This window comes from Coenobita brevimanus, chromosome 55 (genome assembly GCF_032717465.1).
Source record: "Coenobita brevimanus isolate Jiangsu-jjx chromosome 55, ASM3271746v2, whole genome shotgun sequence".
NCBI classification, from domain to species: Eukaryota; Metazoa; Arthropoda; class Malacostraca; order Decapoda; family Coenobitidae; genus Coenobita; species Coenobita brevimanus.
In genome coordinates, this window is record NC_137008.1 from 60,772,235 (window position 1) to 60,792,003 (window position 19,769).

General features: G+C 41.5%; 1 protein-coding gene and 1 non-coding gene across 2 annotated transcripts in view; one reads left to right on the forward strand and one right to left on the reverse strand.

Annotated features, from left to right (window-relative positions):
• LOC145401342 (sodium-coupled neutral amino acid transporter 7-like) overlaps positions 1–18,235 on the reverse strand; it is a 43,518-nt gene extending 25,283 nt beyond the window's left edge. Inside the window, exons 1-4 of the mRNA XM_080273667.1 lie at positions 17,971–18,235; positions 5,702–5,823; positions 3,151–3,231; positions 2,197–2,314 (exon numbers count right to left, since the gene is read on the reverse strand). Coding sequence (XP_080129793.1) covers positions 2,197–2,314; positions 3,151–3,231; positions 5,702–5,823; positions 17,971–18,235 — 586 coding nt within the window. The remainder of the gene's footprint in view (positions 1–2,196; positions 2,315–3,150; positions 3,232–5,701; positions 5,824–17,970) is intronic.
• On the forward strand, positions 8,771–8,889 carry LOC145401558 (5S ribosomal RNA). Its single transcript, XR_013897646.1, has one exon. It is a non-coding gene; the product is annotated as a 5S ribosomal RNA (ribosomal RNA).
• Positions 18,236–19,769: the final 1,534 nt, after the last annotated feature.

Below are 19,769 nucleotides of genomic sequence, written 5' to 3' on the forward strand. Positions count from 1 at the left end.
GAGAGGAAGGATGGTACTGGAGTGTATTGGTGCTGTGATGAGAAGAGGTTGACTGAGATGGTTTGGGCATGTGCAGAGGATGGTAGATGACACTTAGAAGCAGAAAGTCAGAAGTGTGAACAGTGGGAGCAGGACTGCTAGAGGCAGACCAAAAAAGACCTGAACCAAGGTCATAGAGTGTAACCTCAGGGATAAGGGACTGAACAGGGAGGCTGCCAGAGATCGAGCAGCAAGAAGAACCTCCATTAGATGACCAAGACTGACACATGCAAACACGCTGGAGCCTTTATAAACGAAATGAAACGAAACTTACATACCTTCCCTCTCGACAACCATCACTTCACTCTTAGCAATACAGTAATCCCTCAACTATCCAACGTAATAGAGCCAAAGGCATGTCCGGAAAGTGGGCCCCTGGGTCCTGGACTGGTACTTAAGGACCCTAACCCAGCCTAACTTCAAAAGCCACTTAAATAACTCCCTGCCGGACATGCATAGCACCTATTTAAGACCCTATTTACACCAATAATGGACATAGAGCATGAAATAAGTGACAAGGAAACAGAGAATGAGGAATTAGAAGTGATTGTACCTCAGCCAAGGTACTTACAGCACGTCTGTGGCCGCTTTGTCTAAGGCTTGGACAGTGGTGAAAATGCTCTTGAAGCACGTACAGTAATCCAGTGCTGTGCTGCACTTAATTCTTTGCACTGTGAGTTATAACTGTTTAACACTGCACATTGTTCTTAACTGCACCATGCCAGTTTCAACCACCAATTTGCACTCCACAGTTAATCCTATGCACTCTAAATTCTAATTTCTTAACACTGCACAACACTGTAAATTCCCGTATGGTCTAGTGGCGAGGTATTGCAGTTTATTCACTGTTTAGTCACAAAAAACGAGCACATGTGGCTTCCATTGCGATAAGCATCTACTCGCAATCAAAGTTAGGCGGTAACTGTTGGAGTGTTGGTGGCGGGGAAACAGAGTTGCCAGATCACAATGGCCACATTACCACACTCTTCAGTTTTCATTACCAAATTTAACTTTTCATTACCAAATTCGTAAAGCTTGCATTTATTCTTCACTAATTATATACAGTATACAAGTGGAAATACATGTAATCACTCTCCTTATAATTAACAGCATGTTGATTATTTTCACGCTATGTAGGCTAGCAGATTAATAAGAGAGAGCAAACAATCCACCATCTCCATCCTGTGTATCCTCATACATGTGAAAAATCCGTTTGGTAATGCATTATTCTGATTCATTACCAAACGAATTTTTCATTACCAAATTGGCCCACATTTGGTAATGAAAAATACCAAATGGCAACCCTGACAGGGGAGGACAGAGGGGGGAGGAGGGAAGGGGTGAAGGGGCCATGGTGTAAACAGCTGTTTGGCACCGCACAGCAATTTCAAATTACGGGTGGGAAAAAATTCGGATTTTGAGGGGATTTTCTTCTTTTTTTTTTTGGCCATTTTTGGGTTCCGAAGGTCCAGGCCCACAATATCCAGTAAGTGGGGTGTCCAGAAAGTGGGTGTCCAGATAGTACGGGGATTACTCTAATAACTTTCATAAATCACTGTTCACAATATTTCACAAATCTCTGAATAAGTCAACAAAAACTTCATACAGTTACACTCCCCTGCAACCACTTTACCCATGCAGCTGCACTCTCTCAGTCACCAACCAAGCATCATGGAAAGTCAGTGTGGAATTCATAAATAAATATGAACATACTATGTGACACAGATAACCAATTCATCATTAGGAAGGAAACTTACCTTAGCCAAAATTAGAGCCAACTCTTAGGTGTGAATCTACTGACATGATGTCTGGCGGAGAGTATAGTATAGTAAGGAGTACAGCATATTCTGGATACATCATATTTGAAATTTCCCACCCCTCTCCATGCATCTCTAGTTCACTCTCAATTCCATAACTCTTAGCTCCGACCTCATTCATAATTCCATCCATATACATAAACATTGTATATACAGTACCTGTACTGACCAATGACAAAGGCATCACACATCACAGTCTCACACCAAAACCACTGATACTAAACCACTCCCTAAATCATCTGTTTACCTTTACACATGCTAATCTACAATAATATAAACAAAAATTAACCATAATACTGCACTGTACAGTAGCATAAAAAAAGGCAAGCATTATTCTTACCTCTGTCAAATTGGTCACCGATGATAATGACGAATGTGACGCAGGTGACAAAACAATAGACTGAGATACATACAGATGCCACAACACTCCATCGCAACCCACACGTGCGCAGCATCAGCTGATCCAAAAGAGGAACTAGTTATACTATATTTCTAGATCAAGAAAGATAGTATCTATTGGAAGAATTTTAATCAAGAATTATGTAGGTATTTAGTGGTAGGTGGAGGCGCTCATCATCCACTCACATAATGTAGTGCTGCTTTGAGTGTCTGCCCTTTCCTCTCTTCCTTCCTCATTAGTCTTTCTTCCCTTCATTCTTTCCTCTTCCTTCTGCATACAGGTGACTTTACACTCCCTCTTCTGTCTTTCTTTCCTTCATTCTTTCCTCTTCCATCTGAATATTGGGTGACTCTACACTGACTGACAAGCCAAATGGTTTCCTGTACACCTGGAGATCATTTACTATGCTGGGTGGTAACCATATAACCAAATTATGGCACCTGGTGGTTTAGTGGGTAATTAAGGCGCTCCAGTCGGATTGAGCCTGTGTAGGTTTATATCAAAGGGGTGCTTGGGTTTATTGCTCATGTTGTGCCACTTAGGGATGAGTGAGACTGGTCACACTCATCTTAAATGTCAGGACCAACTTGGCTGGGCTCCTTTGCTCCTCATGGGGCAATGTAGAATTGGATGATGGATGGATAGATGGGTGTAGGTATTTAAGGTACAAAACAGTTTATACAAAACAATTCCATCAAAAGACATATAATTTCAAAAACCTGCAGGCAGGATATGAATGGTTATTATCACTGCTATGAGATACCACTGCAGGAGTGGTGTGTTGTCAAAAGCTCAAGAACTAACCTTGCACAACACTCCCAGACAGGGGAGTGCCTGGAGACTCTAACTGCTAAAGCATCAAACAATCAAAGCAACTTCAAGTATTTAACCAACCTCTTGATATGTTACGCAGTTGTGTTCACTTGCACATCGTGCTATCACAAGGAGGGATCCCAAAGCTAAAGTTGTGAATATCTGAAAAATAAAAATATATACATAACTTAAGCAGCTCTACCTTGTGTACAGGAGTATTTGCCTTTCTGCTTTTACTTCTGGACCAATCCTCTGAAACTGAGTTTGGATGATCATTACAATAGCTTCTTTTCTCTGATATAGTACTGGAGGATTCAACCACCTTTAAGGATCACATTTACCAAGCTTAAAAAAAAAATGTAGTATAAATTTCCACACACCCACACTTACTCCACACACACACACACACACACACACACACACACACGAGATGCCGGGCAGGCAAGACGTGTGACACATCGCTCCGTGCTTGGCCAGACCTGGCCAGCATCTAGCCATACCTAAAATATCTTTATATGAGTCAAACTCTGTACAAGGTTCAGCAAGAGGACGCTGCAAAAAACTGCATAAATAGAGAGGCGATAAAGATGTAAGGAAATTAATTTTCCCAAACAGGGCAATTGATCAGTGGAGTAAACTACCGAATGAAATAGTGTGTGCCAAGACAATTCACAAATTTAAGGATTTGTACGATAAAAATGGTTTAAGACACAGGACAGTACAAACTTGACTCATTCCTGCAAAGATACAATTCGGTACGAACACACACACATGCATACACACACTCAGGAAGAAACAGACAAAAGGAGCTCCATCCCCCCCCCCCCGAGGAAGTTCTGAGTTTACTATTTTATCAAGGGACCTATAAAGTCATGGTAAGTAAACTTGTAAAAGGGGAAAAAGAAGTGTGTGGTAATCATAGGGGCATTTGTCTTCTTAGTATAATAGGAAAAGTGTATGGTAGGATACTTATAGACAGAGTTAGAGAAAGAACAGAGAAATTAGTTGGAGAAGAATAGGGAGGCTTTAGGAAGGGAAGAGGTTGTGTAGATCAGATATTCATTCTTAGATCTTTAGTGGAAAAGTTTCTAGAGAAGGGAAAGAAGTTGTATGCGGCTTTCATGGATTTGGAGAAAGCATATGACAGGGTGGATAGACAAGGATTGTGGAAAGTGTTAAGAAAATATGGAGTAGATGGGAAGTTGTTGAATGCTGTGAAGAGTATGTACGATGGTGCGAAGGCTGCAGTGCGTGTGGATGGTGAACTAAGTGAATTTTTCTCTTTGAAAGTTGGTTTGAAACAGGGATGTGTCATGTCTCCATGGTTGTTCAATCTGTACATGGATGGGGTAATAAAAGAGGTACAAGGTAGGGTAGTGGATGTTGGAGTGGCCCTGGTGAGAGAGGATAGTGTTTGGAAACTCCCTGTACTGTTGTTTGCAGATGATACTGTGTTGTTGAGTGAAGACGAAGGGGACCTGCAAGGCTTGGTGGATGAGTTTGAGAGAGTGTGTACGAAACGGAATCTAAAGGTGAATGTAGGGAAGAGTAAAGTGATGGTCTTTGAGAGAGGTGAAGTTAGTGAATGTACAGCGAGGTTGGATGGTGAAGAATTGGAAAATGTGAGTACGTTTAAGTACTTGGGTAGTGTGATGAGTAAGGATGGAGGTTTGGACGGTGAAGTGCTTGAAAGGGTACAGCAGGGAAGAAAGGTTGCTGGTTCTTTGAAAGCAGTGATAAGAAACAGGGAAGTGAGCATGGAAGTGAAAAAGTTACTACATGACAGTATTGTGATACCAACTCTAACATATGGAAGTGAAGCTTGGACATTGTTGGAAGGACACAAGTCAAGAGTGAGAGCAGTAGAAATGAGTTATTTAAGAGGAGCCTGTGGAGTCACGTGGAGAGACAGGCTGACGAATGAGGATATAAAGGAGCGTTGTGGTGTGGATGTGGATGTGATAGGAAGCGTTATGAGGAACACACTGAGGTGGTTTGGCCATGTGGAGAGGATGGAGGGTGAAAGACTGACGAAGAGAGTGTATGTGAGTGAGGTGGAGGGGGGAAGAGGGAGGGGGAGGCCGAGGATGAGATGGAGGGATGGGGTGGAGAGGTATATGAGAGAGGGGGTTGTGAGTTGGAAGCAGGGCAGTGAAATGGCGGGGGACAGGGCGACTTGGAGGCGATTTGTTTGTGGCCACCCCAAACGGGATTGAGGCGTCTGGCAATAGATAGATAGATAGATAGTAAATACAGCAATATCCACTTTAACCAGCTACTCCTCTATTCCATGCTTTTTCACTGCCCACTTCACCTCCCTAGGGACTCTGCCAAAAGCCTTCTCCAAATCAACAAGAGCAAAGCACTGGTTCATATTCTTTCCTTGTCCAGAAACATTTTTCCAGATACCTACATTCCTTCTTTTATTAAATCAAAGATGTATTGTGATGAGTCATAATTGGTAGACTGCAGTATATATACTGTATTTTTTTTTTTTCTTTTAATCAGAAAAATGTCAAGTTTAGGAAGCACCTCAATTCCCTATATTCTTTATACAATAAAGATTCATGACACAGTTAAAATAACTGTAATGAACTAAAGGTAGAATTCAAATGAAGGGTTTCATACTCACAATGTGCACAATGTTTCCAGACAATATTCCACCAGCTTCATAAAATGCCATGGGAAAATTCAAAAGCCCTGCTCCCAATGCTGCATTGACTATCAGGAAAACTGCTTTTTGCCATGAGATACCTGCCATAAAGGAAGATAATTAGGAGCAAGTTTTTGGCAATCCAGTTTAAGTTATGGTTAGTTACACAAAATAATGGTAAAAGAGAATACTGTACTCTCAGAGCAGAAAATTCACTTTCCAAAATATTATTCATGCAATTTTGGGGTATTGACATCATCTGTTGACATCAAAGCATTTATATGTGTGTGTGTATGATGACATGTATATGAACAGATAATGAATTATTAATACGAATATTAGCCTACATGATTTTCTCACAGATTTCACTGATTCTACATTCTAAAATATTTCCTTTTCCATCAAGCCTTTGCATCCATGCACTCTGAATCTGAGTTTGCACTGTACAATACAGTCAATCCTTGAGTAACGCATGGTTGAGAAACATGTTTTTGTACTTACACGATCAGCATAATGCGACAGGCCATAATCTCAAGCTTAAGTGTATTGTGCCAGTTGGCCTGGTGACACAATTTGAAAGTTGTGCACAGTGACTTAACCCACCAGATTCACCATGACTGGCTGTCTTACATCTGGGTACATCCAACGAAGATGTGAATCCATTGTTTCAGCCCTGGACTCTGAAGGATTTGACTTAGATGTTGAAGAAGGAAGTGCAAAAGCAGCAACATCTCAACAATGACAACAACAACATTGATGGAAGGGGGCGGTAGGAGGCTGTCGTGGAGCTACACATCAACAACAAATGGTTACCCAGCATAACTTTTGTTTTTGTTAATGCTATTTTAATACCAGTCATGTTTTTAATTACAACAGATATATTTCTTTCAGTGTTTTACTTGATGGTGGGTATAGGTAGAGGGTAATTTATGTGGGGTACTGTGGTAAGCTGGGGAAAAGTGACTGTTTTGGAAAGTCATCAGACTACACTGTACCGTTAAACATGCAAACATGTTTCAGTAACATGTGTTTAAGTACCAAGGACTTTGTACAGACCATATCGTCTGCATGACTCAATAACCTGTATTACCTTTACCTGTCCTATTGCTCCAGTACGGTCTGTGGACCCTCCAAAGAAACATCGTCTGTGGCACTTTGGAGCTGCAGATTGGGAGGCCCTCAGGCAGTACTTCATTGATTTTCCCTGGAATGATTATTGCTTCCATGGCTGGGAGCCATCTGAGTGTGCCTTGCGCATTGCAAAGGTTATTCTCTCGGGCATGGAAGCATACATTCCTTTCTCATATCCTTTGACCAATACAAGAAAGCCTTGGTTTAATCACGCTTGTTCTAATGCTGTCCGCAACAAGGAGAGGGCCTATAAAAGGTACCGGAGCCAACCCACCCCTGAATCACATCTTTTTTATGTTTCTGCCTGGAATCATGCTAAGTCTGTTCTTTGCTAAGGAAAATTTCATCCGTGCTGTGGCCAGAGTGCATGCACTCCTTCACCAGCTTCCCCAAGGACGTGCAAAGCCCTGCCGGTGCAGTGTGTGCACCAGGACGTGGTGGAATTGTCGCACGAGGCGGGCTCCAGGGTAGACGTGGAGGATGTGAAAGAAGTCCTTGAAAGCTATAGGGAGGAGCTCAGCAGTGAAGAGCTCCTCAATATGGAGATTCAGCAGGCACACCAGGAGACACACAAAGAGTAGGTAATCTCAGAAGTGCAAGACCTCTATATAACAATTCTGAGGGAGATGCTGACCAAGCTGGACGAAATCCTTGCCCTGATGTGCACACATGACCTTCTCCCAGGACGAAGCAGGGATGCAGCTCACTGGCTGGAGGAGAGGATGAAGGTGTACAGGATGATGCTGGAGGAAAAGGGGAGGATGGCCAGGCAGACTAAATCACTGCCTTCTTCAAACAGGCCCCCACCGCACCAGCAAGCCACAATGGATCTCCCCAGCCCTCAACGAGCAGAGCATCTCCCCAGCCTTCAACCAGCAGAGCATTTCCCCAACCTTCAACCAGCAGAGCATCTCCCCCACCATCAACCATCAGAGAAACACCCAGGGACTCCTCCCACCGAGGACATGCTCGGCCCTTAGTGCTGGACCTAACCTCCAGCCAATCCCTGTCTCCCGTGTCACCTGTGACTCCACTAAGGCACTCCGCCACACCATCGCTGTCTTCCTCGTCCCAGCCTCCATCTCCCTCACCACTTCGCCCACTGTCTTTGTCTCCCTCGTCATGACATGAGCCACATCTGACTCCATTGCTACCTCATCAGTCATCGCAGCGGTCTCCCTCGCTACCTCACCAGTCATTGCAGCAGTCTCCTTCACCACCTTTTCTCTCATCACATCGCACTCCATCGCCACCCCATTGCACCTCATCGCCACTGCCAGAGCCATCGCATCACACCCCATCGCCACCGCCTGCCTCATCATATTTCACTCCATCACCACCCCCAGAGCAAGTGCATCAGTCTCCTGTTACGACCACCCTATCTTGCCAGGCTTCCCCCTCTCTGACCCTCCCATAGAGATGAGGTTTGAGGGCTTTGAGGAGGAGGATTGAGTGGTAGGATGTACCATATGTCCCCTTGCCTCAGGGGGGATAGCAAGGACTGGGGATAGCAAGGACCAGACATGGACAGGCAAGAAGTAAGTGATGTGAGGTTTTTGATATTTTCTAACCTATTTCTTATGATTTTCAGATTGTACATGTTGGTTTTAGTAAGGTATTTACAGGTGCTACGTTTAGGTTAGCTTCCTTTACAGCTATTAGACCATTTAGACTGGCTTTAAACTTGTTTTTGGGCTCATTTGGGTAGGTTTTGTACTTGGTTTGGGGGGAAACCCACAGCTGATAAACGCTTCCCATTACTTTACGCGTTAAAAGTACCCTGGTATACAATACCCCGCCTAACAATGGGGTTTTACCTAACCAATTACACTGTTAAACTGGGGTATACCTGTACACTGGGTTCTGAAGAAGCACTGAGGAAGTGATAAACTATACAGATATATTTGGTTATATTTAGGTAATGGCCATACCACGTTGAGTACACCGCTTCCCGTCCAATCAGCGAAGTTAAGCAACGTTGGGTCTGGTTAGTACTTGGATGGGTGACCGCCTGGGAACACCAGATGCTGTTGGCATAACGTTCTCCCTACGTGTCAAGTGGGGTTGGTGGAAGATTAGTGCCCCTCCCTGTAAAACAATTAACTCTAAGCCCTTGGCCACCCCGTTTGGGATACATGGCATCTGGCAATGAATGAATGAATGAATTTTGTATAATGAGTAATCAAATTTAGCAAAAGTGAAGTTCAAGAGTGACAACTGCATACTCAGACTTTATATAACAACAGGTGCCACCCTTATTATGGAAGTTTTTGATGAGATGGTGACCAGGAAATCTATGTGGGGACAAAACTCCTCCACATACTCACGACTCTTTAGAAACATCAATTCTTTCCAACCTCTCAATCTCTGCCAGCTATCCTCTACACACACCGCACACAAGAAATCATCATTATTTTACAGCCTACCTCTAATACTACTACATCTCTCATGCACCCACTAATCACAAACACTGCACCACATGGAGTTACTTCCTACACGCTTGTGGCAAACTGCACACAACCACACTTCCTTTGCTTTCATGGTATCAGCAACAGCCCTAGATATCATCACTTTTGTTTTTTCCACATTCACTTTCAAACCCTTGTACCCCATTCCATCTCTCCACTTCTTAAATGTTTCCTTTACCTCCCTCTTATTCTCTGCAATCAAGTCATCAACATACAACACCTCCTACTGGAGTCCAGTTCTGAAGTTATGTGTGACAGCTTTAAGCACCATGATAAACAATAAGGAGTTTAAGATTGCCCCCTGTTGCACACAAACATTCATGGAAAACTCATCATTCAAATCTCCATTCACTCTCATCTGGGTGCAAGCAACCTCATACCACTCTAACCAGCCACTCCTCAATCCCAAGCTTTCTCATTGCCCAGCTCAATACTTCCCTAGGAACTCTGTCAAAGGCTTTCTCCAAAACAACAAAGTACAGCTCCCTTTTCTTTCATATTTATTTTCCCTGATGCTGTTGGATAATGAATATTGCATCAGTGGTCCCTTTGCCTGGCATAAACCCAAACTGCATCTCAGCACTATTCACTCTTTCCCTTATCCTACCTTTTAGGACTCTCTCCATTACAACCATTATCTGATCCAAAAATTTTATGCCTCTACTTTTCTCTCTTTCCAAAACATCACCCTTTCCCCAGTACACACTTACAATCATGCTCTTCAGCAAGTCACCTGGAACAACACACTCATATATAAAAAAATTTATCAAATCAGTAACTAAACCCACTCCTACATCTAAGGCCTTCAATATCTCAGCAGTCAACCCATGTATAATTGCTGCCTTCCCTAACTGCATCAAGCCAATTGCCCATTTTGCAGTAGCAGCATCAATCTAAGGTTAAGGGTGAAACACTGGACCTGCTGACTCCACCCTTCGTTGTTCTGGTCAAACTCACCATTCAGTAACCGATTATAATTCTCCCTCCAAGTAAGTACCCTTAATCAAGGACTATATGAACATGAGAGGGTCAAAGGATCCATCTGTTCTTTGCAACCTTATGTTGTACCACTGCTCATCTCAAAGAGAGAAAACACAATCAACTTCTCAGTACTACAAAAAAAAAAATTCAAAAACATCTCTTCTCCAAAGTAACACATTTCACAAATCACATACACAGACACACAGTAATCCAAAACCTTCAGCCAAGCAGCATTTTTCATGACTCCCTACCACACACTCATCCCTCATAAACTGCCTTTTTCATGGGAGGGGGGGGGAGACAAGTGACCTAATCACACTACTACGGAATCACTGTTCTCCCCTGCTTCAGTATCAACACAACACACAACTCACAACCTACTATACCCTCACTGTAATGCAATCTCTCACAACACACTTTTACTCACTTCATGTACCAAATTCTCAAAAAAAAAAAAAATCTGGTAGTATTGTACTATACATGAATGAAACAACTTACCTGAAGAGATCATGATAACAAGCAAGCAAAATCTAAGATATGGTGAAAATCCTGCAAGCTCAAGTGAGCAGAGCTAATGGTATGAAAATTCTCCAGGAAATGTAGCATGAACAAATCTGGATACCCAAGCAACAGAACTGCCATATATTACTTTCCAATAACAAATCATTTACATTCAGGGTCACATAATTAAATATGAAGTTTTGGTTCTGTGCAATACTGTATCAGTAATACCTTAAAAACAACTGGTCATCTAAAGAAAAAGATCATATATTGTTGCAAGCCTAATATTGGTATACAGCATGGGTGATGCGAAACACCAGAACAGTATTGGCAACACTACTGATGGGATTAAAAGCATGCACAAGTGTTTCCCTTGAACTAATAGGACATGAAACCACAATTAAGAATACTGGTATATTTTTACCAACAATGCTCACCACAGCAGTACATACCAACACCTGCCCCAATACAAAGCAAGCACTGAACATTACATTTCATTTACTGAAACTGTTTAGTACAATGCCTATATTTGAGCATACTGATGGAAACTTAAAAGCAAGTTTGTACTGCACTGGTGCTTTGTGGAAAACTAATAAGCATAAGAAAGAAAAATTACAGCATGCCCTCATTTTACAACTGGGATGCATTTTTGAAAACTGATGTATTGTTCTGTAAAACAATAGGTCTGCTTCTTTGCTGCCCTTCAACTCTTCCACCAAATTTTGTTAAAACTGGATAAAAACATGGCTGCACATTAACACAAAGGAAACAATGTAGCAAAAAAAGAATTATATATATATATATATATATATATATATATATATACCGTATATATATATATATATATATATATATATATATATATATATATATATATATATATATATAAGTGAGAAAACTATCAAATAATGAGAAAATCGGACATTGCAGCAATCACATTAGTGAAAAAACAATTTCTATCTATCTATCTATTGCCAGACGCCATAATCCCTGAGGGGTGGCCATTTGACTTTGAGTTATTGGTTTTACGGGGAGAGGCACTAACCCTCCACCAACCCACTTGTTGACACGTAGGGAGCAGTATGGGTTGGTTATATGGTTATAACCCAGTGTTATAAATGGTTTCTTGGCTTACAGGAAACCATTTGGCTTGTCACTCAATGTAAAGCCACCTGTAAAGGAAAGAAGAGCAATAAGAAGTGACAGGAAAGATGAGAGATATAGGAAGAGAGGAGGGCAGGCACAGAAAAAGAATGATAAAGGCTAAGGAAGAAGTATGCAGCACTACATCAAGTGAGTGGATGATGGTCGCCACCACCTACCACCAAAACAATTTATAAACAATTAAAAATGGTTCTAAAATGTCACACTCATATAGGCCTAAGTATATTTTTTCTTTTGTCATCAGAGGAAACTTAGGCCTGAGTGCTAAAATAAGACTTAAGCCGAACTTGGGGGTTGAGCTGGTCTTCAGTCACACTTGAGAGGCACCCACTGACACTATATATATACATATATATATATATATATATATATATATATATATATATATATATTTAGCCTATATAATTCTTTTTTTTTTTTGCTACATTGTTTCCATTGTGTTAATGTGCAGCCATGTTTTTATCCAGTTTTAACCAAATTTGGTGGAAGAGTTGAAGGGCAGCAAAGAAGCAGACCTATTATTTTACAGAACAATACATCAAATGTCAAGACCACAGGAATAAGGTAAAGTTTCACCAAACAAAGTCAGCTTTAACAGTTTTTGTCCAATTTACACCAAACTTAGTGGAACTGTTGAGGGTATGGCAATAATGAAGTGACTCGATTGTTAGAACAATCAGTCAAAGGTTAAGGTTGTAAAGCAAAGTCTGATCCACAAGCATACACTGTATATGTAAACAATGTAACTCAAACACTATTGACCTGGTTTATACCAAGCTTTGTGGAAGTGCTGAGGATCAGCCAAGGGGATGACCACCTACTTTTGAAAACAACCAAAGGTCAAGATCACACAGCAAGGTCAAAAAGTTTTTATCCTCTTTGTGGAAAGATTCAGGATAGGGCATGATAAAAGGGATTCCACTGTGAGAATAGTCAAAGGCCAAGATCATACAGAAATGTTAAAAGTCAAAGTAACACAGCAAGGTCAACTGATATAGCAATGATCCAATTTAGACCAATTATGGTGGAAGGATTATGGGTCAGGCAAGAATGGGGTAATTCAATATTGAAAGCAATCAGCTGCATGTCCAGGTCAAGCAGCAAAGTTCAATGTTTGGCCCTGAAGTCAAGTGGAGGGTGATGGTACTGCACTACAGTACTATGTGCTTCCTCTTCTTACTTTATGAAAATATAATTCAAATACCAGATTATTATTTATACCATAATAAAAAAAAGGACCTGAAAGTAGTGTTGTCAGAATGAGATTATTCTTATGAGGCTACCGACCCTCTACATTTATAAACAATCATGTTATTTACAGTAATTCCAGGATAATCTGACACTGCTTTACCTGACATGTCATTATCCAACAAAAAAAAAGCCTGGCTGAATTTCACACAGAGTCTCATCCACACCAAATTATCTGAAATCCACTAAAAAATTGTACTTTATATAACTTAATTAAAAAATTAGGTTTCAAGAGCTAAAATGCACCAATGTTAGCTGATATTTTCCCTTCAGATTGTCAGCCCTCCCTGACAAACTTCTATTTTGCATAAATATTTAGTTTGGGTACAAAAAAATGTATCTTCATTGTAAACTGATATTTATACAAAACAAAAGTCCGTCAATGAAAGTTGTTAGCCTAGGGGCAAAACACTTCTACTAACTTTAAGAAATTTTCGCTCTGAATCCTGATTTTCTATTACTAAGCACAAATTTTGACTGGATTTCAGATAATTTGGTGTGGAAACCTATATGGTGATAAAGATTAAAATATTTTCCAATTAAAATTGCCGATTCGGTCCAAGATCGAGATCACATTCGGTGATTGCATGTTTGTATCTCGGTCAGCTGATGAGTGGCTGGCCCACGTGCCTCTACCTCATTCACCTCTCCCATAAAACCTTCAATGTCCAAAAATGACACCACTAACATCTTATCATCATCATCTTCCCCAGAAAGTGTAGCAGACGATGCAGAGGCAACTGGCTCCTGTCATTCTTGAGTTTTGGTAGTAGCGTGTGATGAGCGTTTGGTTTCTTCTGTTGACTTCCATATTATACCTTTCAATGTAATAATGAAAAGTGGTTCCTACTCCACTTAGCACTTCTTGTGTCCTAAGGTAGCTGGTTTCATTCCTTCAGAACGTCCACTGCTGCTAGAATTTTACCGATGTTCGATGTAGGCAAATCTTTGTCTTCCATTGGATTCTGCTCAACAGGGTGCTCAGATTTGGTCTCTTGTGCAGCATCTACTTGGAAGGGGGGGAGGTCATTCTATATGGGAGATGGCAGTTATGGCCTACTCTTTCCCCCGATTTCGTTCACTTGGGGTTCAACTCGTTCATTATGGTTTTGTGGACCTGATTATCCCATGTCCGGTGGCATACGACCCTGGCAGTTGCGCCGCGAGATTTTAATGCAATCAATAAATCAATCATTGATTATCCCCTGCTTGTTCACTAGGCGAATTGCTTACTGGTACTCTGAATATGTTCACTGTGCAAGGGCACTGTATTTCCAAAAATTCAGGTTTAAGCAGTAATTGTGATTATTTTAAAATGTTGCCTCATCATTTGAGTTTTCAGCCTGATCCTATCAAACCCTTAGCCCATCTCAGTTTTGAGCTATATTTAACAAAACACAAGTTTCTAATTCATCCAACAGAACAGTGGGAAGGTTTGGCCACATGTATTATTGGCACTTTCTTAGAATTATGGGACTTTGATTGGCTAAAAACCACAATTTATCAATTCACAGACATTTTATTTTCCTAAAGCTACAAAATTAACTTCAGAATCCAAATGAACCTCTTCATTTGTTAAAAAACCATTATTGTAAAACTGAAATAAGCTTTACCAGAATTATAGATATCCAGCAACTAAATTAGCCTCTTACTTTCTGGTTTACAATGATGCATAACTGACCCCATTTCTGTCTGTCTGTCTGTCTCTCTCTCTCTCTCTTTGAGGCATAAATTCGACTCTAACATCCAAAATAATCTCTCCATAATTGTTCAAAAACGTATTTTGTAAAACTGAAATTACAGTTGAAGAATGCATATGACAGGGTGGACAGACAAGGATTATGGAAAGTATTAAGAATATATGGAGTGGATGGGAAGTTGTTGAATGCTGTGAAGAGTATGTATGAGGGTGCTAAAGCTGCACTGTGTGTGGATAGTGAACTGAGTGAATTTTTCTTTTTGAAAGTTGGGTTGAAACAGGGATGTGTCATGTCTCCATGGTTGTTCAATCTGTATATGGATGGGGTTGTAAAAGAGATACAAGGTAGGGCAATGGATGTTGGAGTGGCCCTAATGAGAGAGGGCAGTGTTGGGAAACTTCCTGTACTGTTGTTTGCAGATGATAAAGCGTTGTCAAGTGAAGATGAAGGGGAGCTGCAAGGCTTGGTGGATGAGTTTGGGAGAATGTGTAAGAAATGGAATCTAAAGGTGAATGTAAAGAAGAGTAAAGTTATGGTCTTCAAGCGAAGTAAAGTCAGTGATGGTACAGTGAGGTTGGATGAGGAGGAAATGGAAAATGTGAGTACATTTAAGTACTTGGGTCGTGTGATGAATAAGGATGGAAGTTTGGAAGGTGAAGTGCTTGAAAGAGTACAACAAGGAAGAAAGGTTGCAGGTTCCTTGAAAACAGTGATAAGAAACAGGGAAGTGAGCATGGAAATGAAAAAGTTACCGCACTACATGACAACTCTAAAGTATGGAAGTGAAGCTTGGACCTTGTTGGAGGGACACAAGTCAAGAGTGAGAGCAGTGGAAATGAGTTATTTGAGAGGAGCATGTGGAGTCACATGGAGAGAGAGACTAACAAATGAGGATGTGAAGGAACATTGTGATGTGGATGTGGATGTGATAGGAAGCGTTAAGAGAAACACACTGAGGTGGTTTGGCCATGTGGAGAGGATGGAGAGTGAGAGACTAATGAGGAGAGTGGGAGTGAGGTGGAGGGACTAATGAGGAGAGTGGGAGTGAGGTGGAGGGACTAATGAGGAGAGTGGGAGTGAGGTGGAGGGGAAGACAGGGAAGAAGCCAAGGATGAGATGGAGGGATGGAGTGGAGAGGTCTATGAGAGAGGGGTGTGTGAATTGGGAGCAGGGCAGTGAAATGGCAGGGAACAGGGCGACATGGAGGCGATTTGTTTGTGGCCACCCCATATGGGATTAAGGTGTCTGGCAATAGATAGATATATAAACAGAAATTAAATTCATCAAAATTTTGGACAACTGACTTGACCTCTCAATTTGCTTAAATGATGCGTAACTGGCCTCATCTCTCACTCTCTCCGGAATATTGACTTCACTTTTCACTTTCAGGCCTCTATTTAAGATTGCAAAAGAAACTTAATCTCTCATCTTATCTATTTATTTCCCAATTTCTGACTGACTGACTTAAGACTTTTTAACACATTGTAGTCAGGGATAGTTCGAACACTGACAAACCATTCCCCTCCTCAACTGTTTGAATCATCCTGAACCTATATGCAGTAGTCCCTCATTTATCCAGATGCTCAGTGTCCGGACGTGTTCATTATTCGGATGCTGGACCTTGGCTTGATTAAACCATTATTCAAATTTACTTGCTATTATCCAGACATAAAAGTTCTCAAGAACTTCAGCCAGCTAGCCAACATGTTCAAACATTTGGTATGGTGGCCACTGGGCTCGAGCCGTGAGTGGGAACTAGTCTGTAACCCACACCCAGAGCTAAAATGTCCGTCCACCCCTGTACTGAATGCTCAAAGTCGTGCACTTGTCCTATCACTCCCAACGAACCTCCAGCACCCAAGTAATATGACTGTAACCTGCAAATACAGTAGTGTTAAAAAGTCCATACGCATTCCCCACTGAATGTCCAATATTGTGTGGCCACAGGGGCTAAGGCTTTCCCAACTGCCACCTCCATCAAACACGGACCACAAGCCACGAGTACATGTTTGGCGACAGCAGCTGTAGCCTCTCTCCCGAAAGTCGGAAGTCCCCCGGTCACAGTGAGTTGTGTTTCCACAAGGCCAATCGGCATCTGACAGACCACAAGCCACAAATAAATGTAAGGTAAAAGCTTCTGTTCCCCTGTTGACAGAAGGGGGAGAATCCTGCCCACAGCCTCGCTTCTTCCCCCCCCCCTCCCGTCCCTCCTGGCTACCCCCTCACTACCCCAATCCTTACCCTCCTCTGTGGTGATAACACTGACTCATGAGTTTTCAAATTTTTTTGCAATTGATTCGACTACTAGCAGTCATATCGAAATTCCGCAAAATCCACAAGAAAGCTCATGAAATTCTGCATCTAGACATATGCATAACTCTTGGAAGGTGATGGCAAAATTTTGCACTAGGATGGTGGGAAATTATATGAAGGCAAGTTTTAACTCCTGAACACTTTATTCTTTTTATACTGTACTTCTGTACTTTTACTTGTCAGTTCTATGTGTCTTTATTAGCTTCTCTTATAATCACCACTGAAGATGATGGTATACCAATATAACCAATTTTTTCATTCATTCATTCATTGCCAGACGCCATGTATCCCAAACGGGGTGGCCAAGGGCTTAGAGTTAATTGTTTTACAGGGAGGGGCACTAATCCTCCACCAACCCCACTTGACACGTAGGGATGCCAACAGCATCTGGTGTTCTCAGGCAGTCACCCATCCAAGTACTAACCAGACCCAAATAACCAATTTACAATGGCATATTTGGCCGTGGAATTTTTCGGGGGGCCCGGAGAGCAATCACTCGTCACAAATAGATTTTCAAACCGTCATTTTTTTTTGTGTGTGTGGATTTTTGTTGTTTATGCAAGCTTTCTTGATGTTTTGCATTAATATGGATAATCCTATACCGGTACGTGTTTTGATGTCTAAGCTAAATATGGCAGACTGACTTGGAATCAGTGCCAAAACTAGGGGGAGTACTGTACATAGTCGTGTATAGGTTTGGTGTTTTTTGGTTTTCAGTGGTTATCATGGCTTTCTTACTAACCAGCATAATATCCTTCACTACTTGTCAATTGGCAGGAAGCAAACATATCTGACTGATGTCCGAGATCCGGTGGGTCATCTGACAGGAGGGCATCATCATCTTCGTCCTCTGTTAAATCTGGAAACGACTCGTGACTTGATACCACCGCCCGAGAGTGTGGGGCGGAAACTCGTATTTCACTTGCTTTCGTAGCTTTAACTTTAGCAACAACAATGTGGACAGCTGCTGAGTCTGGCCGATCTTCAATGGATGTACTCTGGGACATGGCTGACACTGAACAATGACTTCCTTGTTGAATTGAGGGCAATACTTATTCCTACTTTGACGGTAACCACTATGACAACCCTACGGCCTATGTTGAACTTCGTCCTACTAAATATCGCCCGGGAAAACTAGAGGTGCCAAACAGTATCATATGCGCGTAATGTTTATCGTTAAACACCTTGAATTAATGAAATATTTATTGTTGTAATGGTATAAAGAGTACTTATACAAATAGAGACGGTGGTAGGTCTTGCCCATAGTAGGGACATAACACAGTTCTACATTCAGACATGTTTGTTTACACTTGATGCACATGCCCCTCTGCTCTATTTTCCACAGACCAGCAACATTCAACAAGTACAGTCCGCCACCTAGCAATAGCAGCTAACAACTGCGCTTCCAAGGCAATGTAAGGGAGAAATACTATTTAAAAAAGGAGGGGGGGGGATCATGTATATATTATGGTCAATTAAACAGTTGTGATGATTTCAAACGGAGAAAGAGAGGTGTGTGTGCCTTGTTTCCTGGCCATAGTTGCTGAAAAAAATGTACTGCTTCAAGCCAATGTAAGCAAAATGCTACTGTGTATCAGTGGAGAATGTCTAAATTCAGTGCACGACAAAAGGAAGGAAGGATCTGAAACGAAGAGTTTAGTGTAACGTTAGGGAAAGTGTAGTAAGTGACGGTGGTGAAGGGTGTTTTAGCCATTACTCGGCGACCTGCTGTTAAGGCGATGCTATGTCATCACCTCCGGCCACGGCCGGTACTGATTTGTTTCTCTGTATTCCTTTACTGTTCTGGTACTACCCTTTACATATGTACGTAATACGTCATACGAATGCATCTGTATTTCATAACATAGTGTGTAACCTATATTTAATTAAAGGGTATGGGGCTACACACACACACACAAAAGGGTGGCCACACCCACGAATGTCCAATTACTAGCTGTATGTAACTGTATTTGCTGAGGAAGGTGTGTGGCACAACCCACCACCTTTCCATTTTTGTAGTAGAACTTTGTACCTTTTACAACAATTGCTGTCTCCACAGGAATGTGGCGGCCAAAGTTATGCGCTTGCTCACCTGGTTTACTCACCAGGTGAGGTGAGTAAACCAGGTGAGCAAGCGCATAACTTTGGCCGCCACATTGAAACACCCGCACTCGTTGCCTTCACCATTGATATGCGGGAATATTGCCTTTGCAACGGCACTCCTTGATGTGTTTTTCTGATTGAAATGTTTGTTCTGTAAAAGGTACAAAGTTATTATTCTTTCCTGCTTTTTCTTCTTTCTGTTTTCTTTCCTTCTACGGTCTGTATTTCTATTCTTTTCTTTTTTTTTGAGTTATGTTTTTGAACCCTTCTTTCCCTTATTTTCCAAAAACTGTATAGTATTCTCATTGTCTCTTCTCTGCTGTCACTGTCGGACAAAAATTTCCCAATATGGTACTAAAAAAAAAAAAAAAGTGAAGTTGAGAGAGAGGTGGGCTGGTGATGTGCAGGTGGGTGTTTTTGCAATCACTGATCACTCAT